This window comes from Netta rufina, assembly GCF_964035555.1.
Source record: "Netta rufina genome assembly, chromosome: 15".
Taxonomy (NCBI): domain Eukaryota; kingdom Metazoa; phylum Chordata; class Aves; order Anseriformes; family Anatidae; genus Netta; species Netta rufina.
The window spans coordinates 7,684,383-7,702,885 of record NC_140138.1 but is presented as its reverse complement, the minus strand read 5'-3'; the positions used below and the strand labels follow the sequence as shown (position 1 = coordinate 7,702,885).

The 18,503-nt window shown below is 41.9% G+C and overlaps 1 protein-coding gene across 1 annotated transcript; it reads left to right on the top strand.

Moving 5' to 3' along the window:
- Window positions 1–733: 733 nt before the first annotated feature.
- On the top strand, window positions 734–9,320 carry IL20RB (interleukin 20 receptor subunit beta; the record flags this gene model as incomplete). Its single annotated transcript, XM_084296157.1, has 7 exons — window positions 734–791; window positions 2,552–2,678; window positions 3,387–3,577; window positions 6,399–6,523; window positions 7,880–8,030; window positions 8,351–8,496; window positions 9,195–9,320. The coding sequence occupies 7 exons, from the start codon at window positions 734–736 to the stop codon at window positions 9,318–9,320; spliced, it is 924 nt and encodes a 307-aa protein (XP_084152283.1).
- Window positions 9,321–18,503: the final 9,183 nt, after the last annotated feature.

The following is an 18,503-nucleotide window of genomic DNA, read 5'->3' as shown; positions in this document are numbered from 1 at the left end:
TACTAAACAGGAATGCTAAGGTTCACTGTAGTGTATTTGTTATTTAATTCCTTAACCTTACAAGCATGACATTTTATCATTTTTACATGTAACAACTATATGCACACACACAAAAGGTATGTATAGTTATGTCTGCACATATATCTTTTTTGTGTTGCTTATGAAATCTTACCCTAGGGATACAATTCTCCATCTGAAGGCAGATGTCCCAGCAAGTGCACCATTCGTTTGAATTGTATGTCCATAACACTATTCCCCACAACTATTGCCTTACCTACAGTGCTGGAAGCTTAGTTTTCTGACACTGTAGCACAAAATCTCAATGGCACTGATTGAACAACTGCTGTGTTCTATGGGTTTCCACAGAAAAGTTCACAAGTATGCGGCCCTCTAAAAATCAGCAAGTGTATTCTGTAGAAAACACAAATGAGTATTAGGTTTTCATATATCTTTCCTTTCTTGGAGAAGAGTTCTTCCCAGCAGCAGCCTTTGGGCCCATCCCTAAAACTATTAATACCAAAGAGAAACAAATCAGTGAAGTTTTTATAGAAACACAAACTGTTACTTGGCCCAGAGCTTTTCCTAATGAAAGGAAAAAAGAAACCTTAGTGTCTGTATATGAACTTTTGTGGTTCAGGTGAAGTGAGGGAACAGGCTTCACTGTACATAGAACTGTCACAGATTTTGTCAGCAAACTAGGAATGCAGTGTAGTAAGGTAAGTGTAGCCATGAAATGAAGATTGATCTCAACCACATAAAAGAAATAAAAATAGTTTGGCAGCTATTAAAAGGTAAATATCCCAATTCAGAAATATTCTCTTATTTTAAAAATGGTATCTAGAAAATACAGTAAGATAAGATTCTGTACTACCGAATACAACAAACTATATATCCCCAAAAGTCTTAAAGTCAAGGGTTTAAAAATTAGGAAGCAACCCAGTGCAAGCTACCTCTGTTCAGACCTGGAACATCATTGCGTATGTGAGTCATGTGGACAAACTGGTGCCCAATCATGTAATTAAAGTCTGTTAGGTAATTCACACACTTCAGTATGCCAACTCCAGAAATTCACATGGAAACAAGAGTACAAGGAAAAATAGTAGTATACAACCAAAATGTCAAGAAGTATAGAGAATGGACCAAGAAACTAAATCAGTGATTGAGACAAAGTGTCTTGACAGTAGCAGGGACCCCCAGCCAGAAGTGGTAGAAATACTGACATAGCAGACTGTGAGTCTTCCATTATCTAAGTGGCAAGGAGATCCCAGAGATTTCTGGCATTTAGTTTAAAGAATGGCCGAGCATTATGTAAACAGATTCAAATAACTTTTGCCAAAGAATCACAATTGATTTGGCATCTTCTCCCCATATTATTAATGCTTTTATAAATATATGAATATGAGGAATATTCTAATGGCAGAAAGAAGAGTTGTTGTTCCAGTGCTGTAGAGTAATAATCACCATGAAAATGTTGCTCATGGACTCGTCAACCTGGTTTTGATCCTGGATAGAATTGACATTAACTGGTTAACTTTATAATCTCAGCTTAGAAGGCACCCTCTTTTAATGACAGTGAAAGATTAATATAAGACAGACCTCACTAAGAGAAACAGATCTAATTAAATAAATAGATAAAAAGACTTATAAAGGAAACAATCTCTACATAACATAGATATATTGTGACAGAGTAATTACCTTGTTTCTAGAAGAGTGTTGAAATCACCACTGCTGCACTGGATTGGTTAAAACCACTCCATCCATTCTTCCCTTTCAGTGGTTCCCTGGGAACCATTCCCCACTGAGCAGAGAGAACATAATTTTCTTGGGACTGAAAAGTGGCGGAACAGAGGTAAGACTGTTCCCCTAGTGTAGTGCAGGATGCGCCTGTGGGGAATACTGCCTTCGGTACTCTGGTCCAAACACTGCTAAGAATTTTACATTAAGATGTCATAGGATAAAATCCATAAACTTTAATGTAGGCACCATCCCAAACTTCTGCTTTGCTGATCTTGGAGAGAAACATTATAACTTCATTAGTCCACTGAATAAATTTATCCAAGAAATTAATGAGGTAATTTGATTACAGCCTACAAGCACTTACACTATTAAAATCCTGCCACATGAAAAAAGGCTCTGTACCAGAGCCAAGATCTTCTACAAGTGTCCAGACCAGTCAAGCCTTAAAAGAAGCGGTACATTTATAACCCTGATGGGAATTGTCCATTGAAGCAGTCTTCATTAAATCAAATAGGACAGCTTTCTAAAAGCTTGACCTTTTCTCACTGTTTTATTGATATAATTAAAACCTCTGAATTAATGAAAAGGCATGCTTTGCCTTACTGTAAGCAGTACCAGCCTAACTGCTCTGTCACCTGCTCTTTGGTTGTCATTTCTTTATAAAATACTTTCAAACACTGAAGTGGCAGTGGTGAAACAGAGAATTTCTCATGCAAACACAGTTTTGCACAATTCTTCCTTTTTTTTTTTCCTCCCACTACATTCATGTACCTTTTTAGTCTTTATTTATTTATTTATTTTCTTGGAATTTTAGGTGAAGATGCTCTGCTGCCCTCACCTCAGAATATCTCTATTCTTTCTACCAACATGAGACACTTCTTAACATGGAGTCCTGTGACCATCCAGGGTGAAACTGTGAGATACTCTGTTGAATTTCAGGGGTAACTTCTGGCTTCTGTTTTGATGTTGTTTTTAATTCTTTGCTCTTTCAGCACTATTTACTCAGACTTACAGTTCTGCACAGTTCAGATTTCTTGAACACTGTTCAAATCACAAGTTTAAGAGAAGTTCTGTGAAGTTTGATACTCCAGCACTGTTGATCATGAGTGGAAAAAAACTAATTTATGGTCTAATGCTGAGGCTGCTTACAGGCTATGCTTGAGATGATTGTTAATAGATACCTGAGTAATCCACGGTATTCATTAACACTACATACGAAAAGTACTTCTGACCAAAGAATTCAAAAATTAGGAAGTTAAGTGACAGTTTATTTAGAAGAGGAAAGAGATGTATTCAGTGTTAGTCTTTTAAACATATTACAGAACCACAGAATGGGTGGGGTTGGAAGGGACCTCTGAAGATCATCTAGTCTGACCCCCCGCCACAGAGCAGGGTCACCTAGAGCACCTTGCGCAGGATGGCACCCAGGCAGGTTGTGAATATCTCCACAGAAGGACTGAAGAGACTGAACATCCTCTCTGGGAAACCTGTTGTAGTGCTCTTTCACTCTCCCAGTAAAGAAGTGCCCCCTCATATTGAGCTGGAACCTCCTGTGCTTCAGTTTGTGCCCGTTGCCTCTTGTCCTGTTGCTGGGCACAACTGAAAAGAGGCCAGCTCCCCTTCCTTTCCCTTCCCTTTCTTTTCCCCAGGGAGTATGAACGTGAGTATGCTAATGAGAGCTGGATCCCCATCTGTGAGTGTTCACTCATCACAGCTACAGTGTGTAACATCACAGAGGATATCTCAGCCACTGTGGCCTATAATCTGCGTGTAAGGGCAGACACTGGTGCTCGAAGATCACAATGGGGCACCCTGAAGGGTTTCTTCAATCGCATCACAAGTAAGTCCTGCTATTTGAGTTAAGCTACATCAGTTATGTTCATTTCTGAGTTCTGTCCTTCAGTAATGCCCTGACTGGTGGAGTGGTTTATCTGACAAGTGGTCATGAAGGATGATAATGTAGCGTTCCTACAGTATAGATTGCAATGCAACAGACCCCACCATTCAGGGACCTTACAGTTTCCTACAGCAAATAATAATTTAGACAGCAGTTTTTTTAAACAGTTGAAGATTTCAGCTTAGCCCCATAGTTCTGCCACTGACTGGAGCATCTCACCTTTCTGTAAGCAGCTCTACCTGATCAGCTCCTGCCAGCTACAGCATTGTGGAAGGACTTACTGCAGACAGTGGAGGACCCTCATATAGAAGACTAGAATTTTTCATTCCCCAAAGTGCTGGAGCCATCAGCATCTTTTAGGACTTAAACAGTGGCTTTGGGCAGTTCTCATCCTAGTTGCCACAAGGAGGTTGGTGTGCTGCACATCCATTTATCAGCATCCAAGCAACTCCTCCCTCCAGCTCCCCAGCATCTTAGGTCCTCAACTTGTTTCCTTCAGCTGGCACCTTCATAAACCCTGTTGTAGTCTGATCCCAAGTCTACACCCAAACCCCACCTTTAACCATCACTGAGGAAGATGTGGCACAATGAAGTTTTTTCTTTCCTGACTATGGTTTTGGTCCTCCCCTCACTTTGAGAACAGGCTACCCAGAGTCTATTTGGCCTAGGACTTAGACAACCTTGGGACATAGTTCCTAGGTAGGATCTCAGGCAGGTACAGTCTGTAGGTAATGTTCAGACTTGTTTTCAATCAAAGCCCTTATCAGTGGCCAGAGCTGTTTCTGAGCTCAGGGGGAGCCACAGAAGGGAAGAACCCACCACACTGCTGTGGACTTGTCTGGCCACATCCAGAAGCGTGACAGCTATCCTCAGCGGTATTACACGTTCAGTGGCCACCTTGCATAACAAGTACACTTTATGTTTAAATGAGTCTTTTGAGGGGACCTGCTTGTCCTTTCATCTTTGTGGTAAACAGTAAAAATGCCTCATGGTTTGTGCACATTGTGTCAAAGCCTATTTGTGAGATCTCCAGAGTGGCCACCTGGAACTACCTTTATACCCTTTCCCTGTACTAAGGCATCACAGAGGCTTCCCAGTACAATGAAGCGTTTGACAGTTTGGTCCAGCATCTTAAGAGACCCCAGTACAGTCCTCTTGCTAAACTGTGAAATCTATGAAGATACAGCTTGCAATGGGCTGTAATGTGAATATGTGAACAAAGGAGACAGAAAAGGCATTATAAAGTTGTTGTGCCTATATGTTTTTGCTGCCTTTACTTTGGTGTCTCTTAGTAAAACTGGCATTGAGTCTAGTAGGAACTAAGGAATTCAAAGCACAGCCTGCAAGTTGTGTGTGTGATTTATGGACAGACAGGGCACCAGCACAAACCACAGTACTTTTAGACTAAAAAAGCTCTAGCCTCAAAGCCTTGGGTATAGATATACATAAAGTATGGCAGTACATGGAAAACAGTTTTAACAGACCTTCCTTAAAACAAGCAGTTTAGTTGATTTTAGTTCTTCATTTGTCAAAGTTCATTTGGTTGGCATCCATTGTGCCAGCACAAGAGATAAGTATTAAATGCTCCTGTTTGGTTAGTATTTGTGTCTTGCAGTGTTCATTTGATAATACATTAAGTCAATGTTATTTTTAACCTTCAAACGGTGTTTTCACTTTTTTTTCCCCTTGAGACATGATCATGCTAAGCAGCTTATCAGCTTTTGATTTAAAAACACAAAGCAGTTTTCCAGGCCTCCCATTTGCACCACAGTCATCATGAGCATACTTTAATTTCACGTGTTCTTACTCTTCAGCATTACTGGCAATTCACTGTGTGTAAGAACAAACTCTATTAAGAACATCTCTTCTGTATGTTTTGTATGTTCTCTTTCCTTTCTTGAAAGCAAAGAGGTTGAAACCAATTTCAGCTATAACAGAGTAGTAAAGAATCACATAGGTAAGTGGTGCAAATATGATCTCTGTACTGCTTTGAATCACAAAGGTGCAGTGTGTAGTTTCATCCATGCTTGACTTATTCTGATTGTTTCACTAGTTAGTATTCCTCACAGCAGAAACCCAGACCAAACCAAACTTTGAATAGCAGAGTAAGCATTAAGCAAATCACCAACAGATTTACTTGCATCCTAGTTATAAAAACACGTCGCAGCAGATAGTCAGCCCAGCCAACTGTTTCTAAAAACATATAGATACTGAAACAAAATCTGGATTCATGTGAACTGACTGAATTAACCCGAGGCCTATGGTACTTTCCCTTTCACCTTTGAATAACTGCCAAAATTCCCATGAAGAAGCAGTGGTTTCACAGTTCCTGTTTTGTATATTAGAGCTAAGATAATGCCCAAAAGCAGAAGAACAGGCCTGATCTGGTGTCTCAATTTCTGGTTGCCCAGCTGGTTCTGCTGCTGTTGATCACATGGGACCCTCAGGCCAGACACCTCCTCCACCAGATAAAATTTAAAACCTTTCAAGTCTGTGCAACTCACCTATTGCCAAACTCCCCTTCACAATGACAGTCACCGTCTTCCTCCTGCTCCAAATCTCCTGCAGTATCTAGACAAACGGGGAGTAGCGTAGAGAAATGTCTCTGCCCCATTGAGGCAACCAGATTAATATTACCATGCTCATGGTGGAGCTGAAGGACAGTCATGGTAAGGACCCTATCCTGCTCTCCTAGCTAGGAAAAGGAAGACTTATTTGAAGATTTGCCTCAGGTGTGATAACAGTGCTCTCTCTCTGTTGGCAGCTTCCCTGACCCCACCTCCAATGAAGGTCATAGCAGATGGGTATCATTTACTAGTGGAGCTGAAAGACATGGGGCCTGCCTTTCAGTTCTGTGTCCTCTATTGGAAGAAAGGCCAGGAGAGTAGGGTGAGTTTTACGCTTGGATTTTGGGCACAAACAGAAAGCCCATGTGATTTAGAGTGGAAGCATACAAACATTTCTCAGGGTCTGTTTTTCAAGTCCAAGGTGCTGCTGTGAAGCTGGAGGACCTGCCCAGAGGCCATGTGTGCCATATTCCTCTGTGCTTCAGGCTGGCCAGGACAATTGTAGCCTGCTTAGTGCACCCAGAGCCCTAATGCTTTCTTATTCCATGGCTGTTAGTTTAATAGGCTTTTGAAATGAATCTTGACTACCTTTTGGAAATCCAAGTAACTGAGTTGAACCTAGCCCATGAGCTTAAACATTAGAAAGCATCCTATAGGCTTGTGTCTACTTTCCTTTTACAAATGAACCACTACTTTTCTTCGATATATAATATTAATCACCTAAATATTAATTACAAACTTCATAATAGATTCTACAAACTGGACTGTCACAAACATGAGGTTTACTGGTTAGTGCATGTCCAGATCTTTTAATCTTCTAATGTTTTAATAATTGTCACATTGGACATATCTGATCTTTTCAAACTAATGGCTGTCAAGGTCATGTTTCTGTGGAGAAAGATATTTTGATGAAGAGACGGACTTTGCCCTGCTAGAAGAGCCTTACTGGCTTGCAGATATAATGTGTATGTGATGGTGGAGGCTTATCAAGCCTCCTATGAGCACAGGCTTTGCATCACACCAAGATTTAGAAGCAACTAATTTTCACCTGTTCTCCCATGACCGGGCAGGCTGGGAATAGCAACTTCATCTTGCTAGCAGTTCATGGAGTTGTATTTGCTACAAGAAAATCAGGTTACAAGAAATTCAGGTCAGGTTCATCTGCTGTTTAAACTGTACTGGAATGTGTTACAGTTGCGCACACCAAATGCACTCACTCCTCACTAGCCCAGTCCATCCCCTCTCTGTGCTCTAATCGTGGTGCAGCTCTTGCACCCCTATCACAGTGTATCTCTGGCAGCCTTCTCATATCATGCTAGAACAGGCATGATATTGGCATCCCAACAAAAACCCTGGTCCCAGATCAGTCATCAAGCCTGGGGAGTAAGTCATGGTCTAGTGTTCTGGCTGAACACCAGTCTTTGGCTCATGACTCTGTATTTGCATCCCCTCCTAGTCTTCCAGGCATGTGTGGTCTCATTCTGCACTCAGCTGTGCTTCTTAGTCTGCTGTTTTTCTATCTCCTCTTATTCACACAATCCTCTGTGACACCTCCTGCTCCTGTTATTCTCCTTCCTTTTCTACCAGTAAAGTCTGGGCTAGCATTATATTAGGAATCCTGCTCTTATTTAGGTCCTTGCCCTACATTCTGATATTCTCTTTCCTGGGCCTATGGCAGATGCACTGGAAGATGGTGAAAGATGTCAGCTCCACAGTTCACCTGGACACCATGGAGGCAGGACATGATTATTGTGTAAAAGCTCAGACATACGTCGAGACGATCAACAGAAGCAGTAGCTTCAGCCAGACACAGTGCGTGAGGGCACAAGGTAACAGCCAGCCTTCCTGCCTCTTCCCTTTGTGTAGTCATGCCCCAGGAGGATATCCCAGCATCTCTTATTTTTGTTTACAGCCATTATCTCCTGTCTTCTTTATAAATTTGCTACCCACTTTTTCCTTGGGGGAAGTGAAAAAGGAAGACTTGGGAGTGCAGGCCCCTACAGTGGCAAGGGTATCCTTATGTGGAGTGGGCTGACAAAAAATTTCACCAGAGGGGGTGGGAAGGGCAACTGCAGAGGGCAGAGTATGGTTGCATTGAGTAGTTTCTCCTCACAGTCTGATAAATTTTGCTGCTTCTGTTTTTTTCTAGGTGGCAGATCCTTGTGGCTCGTTACTGCCATGATATCCTCTGCTGGCTTTGCTCTGGCAGCTTTGACCCTGCTTTTCCTTGCCTGGAAAACAAGTAAAATCTTTCAGTATTCCTGCTGCCCCATTGCTGTCCTGCCAGACACACTGGTAAGTTTTTTGTTTTGCTTTATTGTTTTTAGGGTGATGTATATTCACAGAAGCATGGGGCAGGCAAAAAAAAAAAAAAAAAAAAAAAAAGCAGACACATGCATATGAAGACTTGTTTGTTCCAGTGTGATGGCAGAGCTGGTGTCCAGGGGAAAGAGAAGCACGCCATTTATCGTAACTTCAGAAACAGGACAGCAGAAAGTCTGTATGACCAGTCAGCTGAGCTGTAGGGATGAAGCAGCCCACATGAGGTGGTTGCATGGCTGTCACTGCCTTTGGCCTAGAGCCCTGAGTAGGGACAATGCTCCTGGTGCTTGCAGGAAGCAGCTTGTGAAGCATGGGCTGACCCTGCCTGACCAGCTGCTCCCTAAACAAAATAGCTGTGTCACTGGCAATACAGCTCCATGTCCTCTGGCACCAACATCTAGCTTCTTAACTCCTCGGCGAGGATAAAACAGTTATCAAGAGCAGCCTCTTGTCTTGCTCACCCAGGAGGAGTATATCAAAATCAGTAGCTTAAATATACCGTACAGGTCAAGGGAGAATGCAGGCAGGAGCTTTTGTGGTTGTGATTTGACCACTGAGTCTCTGCACAGTTGTGGCAGGCAGGATGAGAGGAGGTTTATGTGGAGAGGTGAAAGATAGACAGACTAGCTCATCAGTCTGAGGGTGTTTGAATGAGTGTATTTGTTTTACAGAAAGCAGCAGAGCCCCCCACCCAGCTGATACTGTGTGGGAATGAAGAAGCTGAGCAATGTGATCTGATGGTGTGTGTGATGCCTTCAGAAGAGGTTCTCCGACTTTGGATTCAAGAAACACTTTAGTAAACACCCCCAAAAAAAATCCCTGATCCTGTGGAAACATCTTCTAAACAGACCTGGCAGATCATGCTTCAGCAGGTGTCCTCAGAGTACCAACAAGTAGCAATGTTATCTTTGTGTATAAAAACTGTTGTGAAAAAAGCGTTGTGTATAAACATGTGGCCTGCTCTCATCGTCTTCATAACACCTTCATCCACCTACAGAAAAGCCAGTAAAGGCCATAGGTGACAACTGCCAGTTTCTGTACTTTCCCTTCATATCCATACCTATGACCAGACAAAGGTTAGCTCATTTTCCCTTCACCTTTCTCAGCCACATGGATGGCCCCAAGGTACAGCCCACTCTTCAGGCACCAGTTCACCAGAGCAATAAGTGTAGGGGTCCCTTAATCCCTTAAGCCCAAACCACTTCAGTGTCAACATTTTTGCCTCAGTATTTTTCAAAGAAATTACCCTGTGATGAAATAAGCAGCAAGAGCTTCTTAGATGGCTAAACAGCTGGAACAAACAGGGAAAAAAATGGTATCAGACCCTGAACTGAGGTTATGCTTATTGGAAATAATGTTGAAAATGAGTGGTTGTGACATGAGAATTTGCTACATGTGACAGATAGCAATGTATGGTGAGAATAAAACTTACAGCACCATGAGGGATGGCAGGGTTTCATGAATGCCTAGCAGGGAGCAAAGGTAGAGAAAGGTAGGCTCAAGAAATGGGAAAAGAAACAGAAAGAAGGACAAAAAGATGTGCAAATCACGTGGCCGGGGCTGTTCAGGCCAGGGCTGGCCTGTTGCCAGTCTCGTGGTTCATCCCCACAGCTGAAGCAAGATGCTGACTATGTCACACAGGGCAAACCTGTCTCTGTGGCCACGAAGGCCAGGGTGGGTAGCAACTGGAGTGCTTACCTTGGCTAGCAGGAGAATATCAGGAAGGATTTATCAAGCAGCCCAGCATTACCATGTCTGTGGCTATTTCAGGCCTGATGACACCGTTTTCTTCCGGATATCTCGTCATCATGTTAAGGAAGGAAATCTCAAAAGATGAAGAAAAATTCCTGCTAAATACAGATAACAGCTCTAGCTGTTTTACATATACCGCAGTTATGGCTCTCACTGCCAAGACAAGTCATTTAACACATGGGTAGCAGACCTGTGGTAGGTAGCAGGGCAGGGGAAGGCATTGCATCCTTGCAAGGCTGCATCAGACCACCAGGTAGCAACAAAGCACCGCGAAAACAGTGAAAGCGACGGCCCCAGCTCCGGCTGCTCCCATTCAGGCAGTTATGGCTCCACAGCCTCCCTGCCTCCGCACCTGCTTCCTGGCCAGATCCCCACTTTCGTGCTGCAGCGGGGTTGCTTGTTTCATTCCTAGCAATACTAGGACCTATTGATTATTGTTAATAACGATCAGGTTGGTAGGGCTGAATTAGTAGCAGATTGTAGGGTATGAAGTTCTGTGCGCTAGCTCAGGGTTGATAGTCAGGTTGCGGCTAATAGATGGGGAAAAGCCTAGTTGCAAATACTTCGTACAACGAGTCCCAGGCAAGAGGACTGGGAAGCAAAGAGGAGGAGGTGGCATGCATGGCCTAACCCGATTAGTGCTGGAAGGCCCAGCCAGTTCTGCTGCCAGGCTGAGCTGGGAGGATGCAGGGGAAGGCAAGCAGTGACTGACTGAGCTGGCAGCGGGTGGCAGGGCGCAATGGCCAGGTGAGCAGGAGAGTCGGTGTTCAACCGAGCATGCCTACCGGTTCTCTTCCAAACACATCTCCAGATGGCTTTACCCAGCGCTCAGATTTTTGAAATAGCTCCCCCTTACCGAAGTCTCGGTGATAAAGCTGGGTTAGTGAGCTCCTGTGCTTTCCATCTGTACTTATTTTATTCCCCATTGGCTGGGATGAGTTCAGTGTCTTGGTTTCTAGTGTGCCCCAAAAGGGTGTTTCCATACAGGAAACCGATCTGTTGCTTGTCCAATCCATGAGCAGCCTTTGCACCTCTCCTATCTCTTTTCCCCCTGACTTTGTTGCATTACTGCAGTATTGGCAATTATTTAAGGAAACAGGAAAGCAGGGAAAGAAAAGGCTTGTTAATTTGAATGAGAATGGCTTTTAAACATTATTGTAATAGATATTTTCAGCATATTAAACATAGTGCATATGTTTCTTTCCCACTTGCAATAACAGATTTTATGACCTTCCTCACTGCCAATAAAGTGGTTAAACAGTTGTACCAAAATGCCTAGACAATATTAAACAAAAGAGACACGGAATACTATTACAACAGGGAGACAGAAAGGAAATGTTTAAGTGCTGGTGCAATCTTAGCAAGACAACATTTACATCAGGATATTCCTGTTTGTGTCTGTGGAGACTTGAAACAAATTTTGAGATGCTGATTGAAAGTACCTGGAAAGTTTCCAACTTTGAAGTATGTGCTGCATTTTGCCAAGCCTGAAAATTAAGGAATAGGACAAGAGCAATTATTTTGCCATCCGTACACCCAGTAACATGGTGACATTGCTGAAGGGAGCTGCCATCAGTCAATCCTTTTAGTTCATTCCCATGCATTGAAAGAGTTAATCGTGCCGTAGCAGTCATGGCAACGGCTGTCTTTGATAACTGATCTTGCTCCCACGACCATGCATTGCAAAGGCAGGATCAGAAAACTAATTGCAGGAAAGAGCAATGTGTTCTAATGAACTTTGCTCTGTGTCTTTCCCTTGGTGTGGTGGTAAGTGGCTCCATTTCTTTCTAAGTTCACTTCTTTGTTACTTTCATCAAAAGATGTTGCATGAAAATAAAGTACAAACCTGCATCACCTTTTTAGTCTGTTTTTTGTTTGTGTGTTTGTTTGTTTTTGTTTTTTCTAGGCTGCTTATAACAGGTGGGATGTAATTCCTAAACACAATGTTTTCCTGCGGACTTTGAAAAAGCAGAACAGAAGGAATGTTGATAAGACCTGTTTTCAAAGAAAAAATATTTAGTCTGTTGAATGCAGACCAGCATAGATACTGTTGAATACATGAACTTTTAAAAAAGGGGTTACATGTTATAACTCAACTGACAAGAAAGCAAGAAACTTGATTATCTGTTCCATAACACTAACTGGCTGGAATATAACTTAATTTTTCCTGTGAAGTATATTTCCTTGGAAGTATATTACTGTTGGCAGTTTTTAAGGGCTGCTGATGTTAATATGCTGTCCAGCATTTCACTCTTCAATTGAATTGAGATCTATAACTTGATAAATTACCATTTCAAGTATTTTCTGTGTAACTAAAGTATGATTTTTTCTCTTTAAAAGTTATATTTTTTTCTTAAAAAATCAAAAACTATCCAAAAGCACTACTTTGACTACAAATTGTTTTCAATTTTCTGTGAATGTGTTATGTATCCTAAGTGCTACAAAGATAATAAATATCTAAAGCACTGCAGATAAAGATGTTTACTCTTTAAAGAGCTCATGTAGAAGAAATTCTGTTGCTATCAGAATAACAAACTGCAGAAACATAAAATTACTCAGTTCGGATCTATTATGGTCTTCTCTATAAACTGAACTATTAAAAATAAATAAATTACTAAATCAAAGTATAAAAGGACTTCGAAGATGGCAAGGTTAAGTGAAATTGCCCACATAAATACCACACATGGAGCCCTACTTTGGTTTCATTTATTGTATGGGCTATAATTTAGCTCTTGACACAGAAATAGCTGCTTCTGAGGAGTTAAAGTCCCTGACCCCACCTGGGACCCTGCAGGAGAACAGCAGAGCAGGGCCAGACGCAATGACTGGGGCCAGACCCCAGAAAGGGATAAAACCCCCCTTTTTCCCAGGGAGAAAGGGATGAAACAAGGCCCATCGGTGATAAACTAAGGGATGGCGTGCTAGAATCAGAGGGGCTGTGTGCTAGTGAGGTCCTTTGGTCTGCTCCACAAGGTGCTGTGTGCAGTGAGGCGCATTTGAAGTGCTTCTACACAAACACATGCAATAAAATGGATGAGCTAGAAGTCTTGGCCCAGTCCCACAGCTACAACATCATCAGCATAAGCGAAACCTGGTGGGATGAGTCCTGTGGCTGGTGTGCTGCAACAGATGGTTACAGGCTCTTCAGGAGGGACAGACAGGGTAGTAAGGGGGGGAGGACTGAGGTGGGGAGTGGCGATGTACGTGAAGCAGGGGCTGGACTGTGTGGAACTTCAAGTTGGCGATGGCAAAGTTGAGAGCCTCTGGGTAAGGCTTAAGGGATGAACAAATAAAGGGGATGTTGTTGTGGGAGTCTATTACAGACCACCAGGCCAGGATGACAATGCCAATGAATTATTCTTTGCAGAACTAAGAGATGCCTCGAGATCAACTCCCCTTGTCCTTATGGGGGACTTCACGTTGCCAGACGTTGCCAGATGTCAACTGGGATTACCACACGGCTGACACGAGCAATTCCAGGAGGTTCCTAAAGCACCTAGATGGTAACTTCTTGGTGCAGGTGCTCAGGGAGCCAACTAAGGTGCCCTCCTAGATCTGTTGCTGGAGAACAGAGACGGTCTTGTGGGGGATATGGCAATTGGCAGCCATCTCGGTCATAGTGAGCATCACTTCCAACTCTGAATATTCTGTGATTCTATGATAACAGTCAACCGCGATGAGCAAGGGCACTGCAGGACACGCTGCAGGATGGCTCACACAGCTTGTGTGCTGCAAGGGTGGCTATAAACTGTTCCAAAGGGATTGACAATGTCCCTGCTGAATAAGGAGAGATGCTGAGGCCCAAAACAGCTTTTACGGGATGTTGCAGTTGCCTCATGGGGACTGGGCAAATTTCCCAGGGCAGTGTGCTGAGTCTTAGTCACTTGACACCCTCACTGATGATTTCTTAAAGTAGCTAGCCCAAGAGTCAATAAGAAGAGAAACAACTTGGCTTTCTTGAACATTACACCAGAAAACATTTTTAACGTTACTGTTGATGAGTTCAGGAGATGTTCATATCCAAGAGATGATCACAATACACTTAGTATCAACATCTGTGTTAGCAATAAGGACAAAACATCAAATATTGTTGTGCTAATTTCAAGCAATGGTGGTATGGGAAAATTAGGCAGCGTATTAAAGAGAAGAGGTAAGGGGCATACAAACAGAAAATCTTAGCAAGTGGCTTAAGGCCTTTTTATAGACCCTTTAAGGCCTTTTTAAAGACACAGGGGCTTAAAAAAAAATGCATTCTACTGTCAAGAAAGACTTTAGTAAGAACAGAGAAAACCTGGTTTTATGCTGAAATAACAAGGTGAGGGAAGATACTACAAGCAACAGGGCACCCTTCAAAAACCTGAAGTTAAAAGAGAAAAAAAAGGAGGGATCACAATTTCTGTCTGATTAAAAGTAAATACACAATAAATCAGGACAAAAAGAATTTGAGATACAACTTCCTAAAAACATCTAAACTAATAATAAATCCTTTTCCAATTACATTAGAAATGGGATGCTTGCCAGGGAGTCTACAGGGCCAACAGATGAGCATGTTTCAAAGCAGATCTCAGAGAAGATAGAGCAATGGCAAAAGAATGAACTGAACTTGTAACAACTTTGTTTACTGTGAAGGATTTTATTAAGGCTCCCAAGCAAAGTCCTTATATCTGAAAGCATAAGATTACCTTTCACAAGTGGGCGTGCTTGGATTATTTGTTCATTAGGAAGAAAATTAGTAAATTACACAATCTGAATATTATTCAGCCTGGAGTTCCTGCCTGTGGATGGGAGATTAGAATACTAGCTGTGGTGCATCGGTCCCTATCCCAGGGTAATTTAAGCTGTGAGAGACCTCAGGAGGGCTCTAGTCCAACCTCCTGCTCATGGCAGGGCCAGCTCTGGTGTCAGATCAAGTTGCTCAGGGCATTATCCATTCTGGGCTTGGAAATCTTCAAAAATAGAGACTGCACAACCTCACTCAGCAACCTGTGCACCATCCTGATTAGTGAAAATAAATGGCTCCTTAAATTGTGATAGAAACTCTCTTATATTATTTTGGGCATAACACTGAACTTGCCAAGGCCCAGTAGTTTTGATATAGGTTGGAAGTTAGGTTGGAGTGTGGGGTTGGATTAAATGACTTCCAGAGATCCCCTCTAATTAAAAATATTCAACAATTCACATTTGGCAGAACTATTTTAATTGAGTATCTATATTAAATTATGCAGTCCATTTAGTTTAATGGAGTTAATATTAACATATGCAGAATAATAGACCTATGTGAAACCTGAACAGTATGGAGCCTCCAAGCAGAGCACATTGTGGAGGAAATGGGGATCTCTTCAAAGATGCACGCACCATCAGAGGCCGAGTGGAGAGGTGACCTGTAGCCTGCTTGAGACGTTTCAGGAAACAGAACAAAAAGGACTTTTCCTCATCTAAAACTCAGTCAAGGAAAGGGTTCTAAAGAACTTACTCATGATCAGCTGTGAGCCTGCAAATACTACCTCAGGCTCCCAACCTAAGCAGACAGTCCTTATGCTACTGCTGAGCTTTTTCTCTCCTGCAAGTTCATTCCATTTAAATTCTATACATTCTATTTAAGTTCTATAGGTTTTATTACTACATATTGTGGTGTTCAAACCTACCTCCCACTTTTTATATGTATAACCCTTATCTGCTGTGCTTTCATTCTGTTAAATAGCATCCTGTTTGCCCTTCAGGTTGCTCATACATCTCATCCCTCCTGCCACTATCCAGACAGACTGATGGCTAATATTTTTCCACCTCTTTGCCAAGTCCTGGCCCTGACTCCCTCTTCTACCATCTGGTGCAACTTCATTGTTAATTTTGATATTGTTATCATACTGCTAAATTTGGTACTTTAAATGTAGCACAAAACTAAACCAGTTTAGCAGATGCCTCTCACCATCACTGCGTGTCTTGTTGGGATAGTCTCATGCAAGCCTTCTCAGCTTCTCACATTATTTGTGCAATTTGGCATTTTCATAGCCACTACTGCACAGTTGTTCCTTTTTCTTCCAGTGCACTGTGATATATTGTCGCCTGCCAGGCACAAGTCTTCTGGTCACCAGCCTGTTGTCCCTCTATTGACCTGTTCTCTTCCACTTGAAACAGTTGAGCATCTAGCTTTGCCATGAAGACATATCTTTTCCACTCTGTTTTGCATTTGCTATCAATCTCTTGTTTTTATCCTGTGTTGCTTTACCTTCTCCCATCTTCCCAGAGGGAAAGACTTCTACAAAGATTGAGATTTGAAATGTTTTAAATCTTCTTGCTGTATGAATAAATTTGCCATGTTCTATAGCTTCTACCTCAATATAAACTGCAAGCAGTATTTTGCAAAATTCAGCTTCAGTTTCTAGAGCTAGCCTGACTGTCCTGCCTTCCTGTGGCTGCCAAACTTTGCATTAATGTTTAGGAAGACTACCCCACTTCCATTTATCTCTGAGCCAGCAGCCCCAGGGCTGTTGATCCATTGGCTTGGAATTCTCCTTCATTTTCTATCTGAATCATGAGCCAGCAGTGACTTTGTCCTCTGTCATATATAGGATATGCCTAAATCATTTTAAAATCAAAAGAAGTGCCTGATTTTCATCAAAAACATTTTTGCCATCCATTTTGTTCCACCAGGAGAGCTGGTAGAATGGAGTTGACTTTTACACCTCCATGGCTTTGTTAAAACCGCACGTTCTCAGACCCATTTTCCTCCTCAGCAGAAGCACAGTACAGTACAGTCAAGAAGATGTATATATGATAGTACATTCCCGTCTTTACAGTGCACAGTGACAAACGGCAGACCAGCACACATTATAAATTTCAGATGCTTACATTTGGCCTGGAAGAGTGAATTTCTCTTGACTGACTCTAGAAAACCTACTTATATTTAAAAATCTGCAAGATACGTGACTGCCATAGACACATGAACCCCTGCCCACACATGAGCCAAACCATAGCAGCTGGTCACTACTGAGCTTACAGACCACCACAGACAGGGCATGAGTCAGGTCAGCTTGGATTCTATTGAAGCTGCATTCTCTTGCACTTACCACGGTCTGAGGGCACACACAACTACCACAGCTCTGTAGGCATGGAGAAAGGGCTGTCTCTGATCCCTCAGAAGACAAACCATATTTTTAAATGTTTTCCTTTAGAATATTATGTACATCCCAACAACAATCTTGTTTTAAATTACAGTCTTTAACATCGCAAGCACTAAAATAGGGGTGCTACAGTGCTTCTTTATGAAAACTTATATAGCCAGCCCCTCCTGCTGACAAGCTTTTTGGCCTGGGTTACTCAAACCTGAATGAAGTTGAATGCTTGACAATCTTTTTTTTTTTTTTTTTTCCCTTACTAGTGACCTTATCCTTATTGGAAAGTGCATTTGTAACGTTCAACTTTATTTTCTCTTCAGTAAAAATAAAAAATGAAAGCACCAAAATAATACAAAGAACTGGTTCTGGTTTGTTGACATTGTCTCTGACAGATATACTGGCCCCAGCAAAAAGCCACCCCTGTATAGCCAATATAAGTAGCCTTTCCTATTCCTCTCTGGTAAAGTCTATTTTCCCAACAGAGCACAATTTCTGCAGGGAGAATATACAGAAACATGAAAACCAGGATACAGAACTTTTTCAAACAAATTTGCCTGGCCACCCCTTTCTGAGCTAAAATCACACTGCCAAATCATATTCTACCTCTTACAATGCATGGGCATATGGATGAATCCTATTTATGACAATAAAATACGTGGACATATGAATGAATAAGCAACATTATTCTTCACACAAACATCACCAAATGTACGTGGTTTACTCCTCTGCCTGGCAGAAACTGAAAACTACAGTCATTTAAATTCTGTCCATATTGATAATAAAAGGAAAAATATATTCAAATGAGAAAATGGAAGGGCAAGATGATACCTGTCAGGAGTTAAAATGTTATTTTCAGAGCCTGAGCCAAGCTATTTGTTTTGAGGAGTAAGTCAAATTTTCATTAAACCCAGCTTAGATTTGGTTGTTCAGCTACAAGGGCTGGGATGCAATGCTCATAAGGTCTATATGATTTCAAAAGACTTTGCAGAACTATTGTAGGGTGAGTGTAACCCTAGTAATGTTGCCAAAAAAATGGAAGAGATGCAAATGAATTAATCTATAATTAGTGTTTTAGGCACCTCCAAAGGCATAGTGAGATATAAACTTTCTATG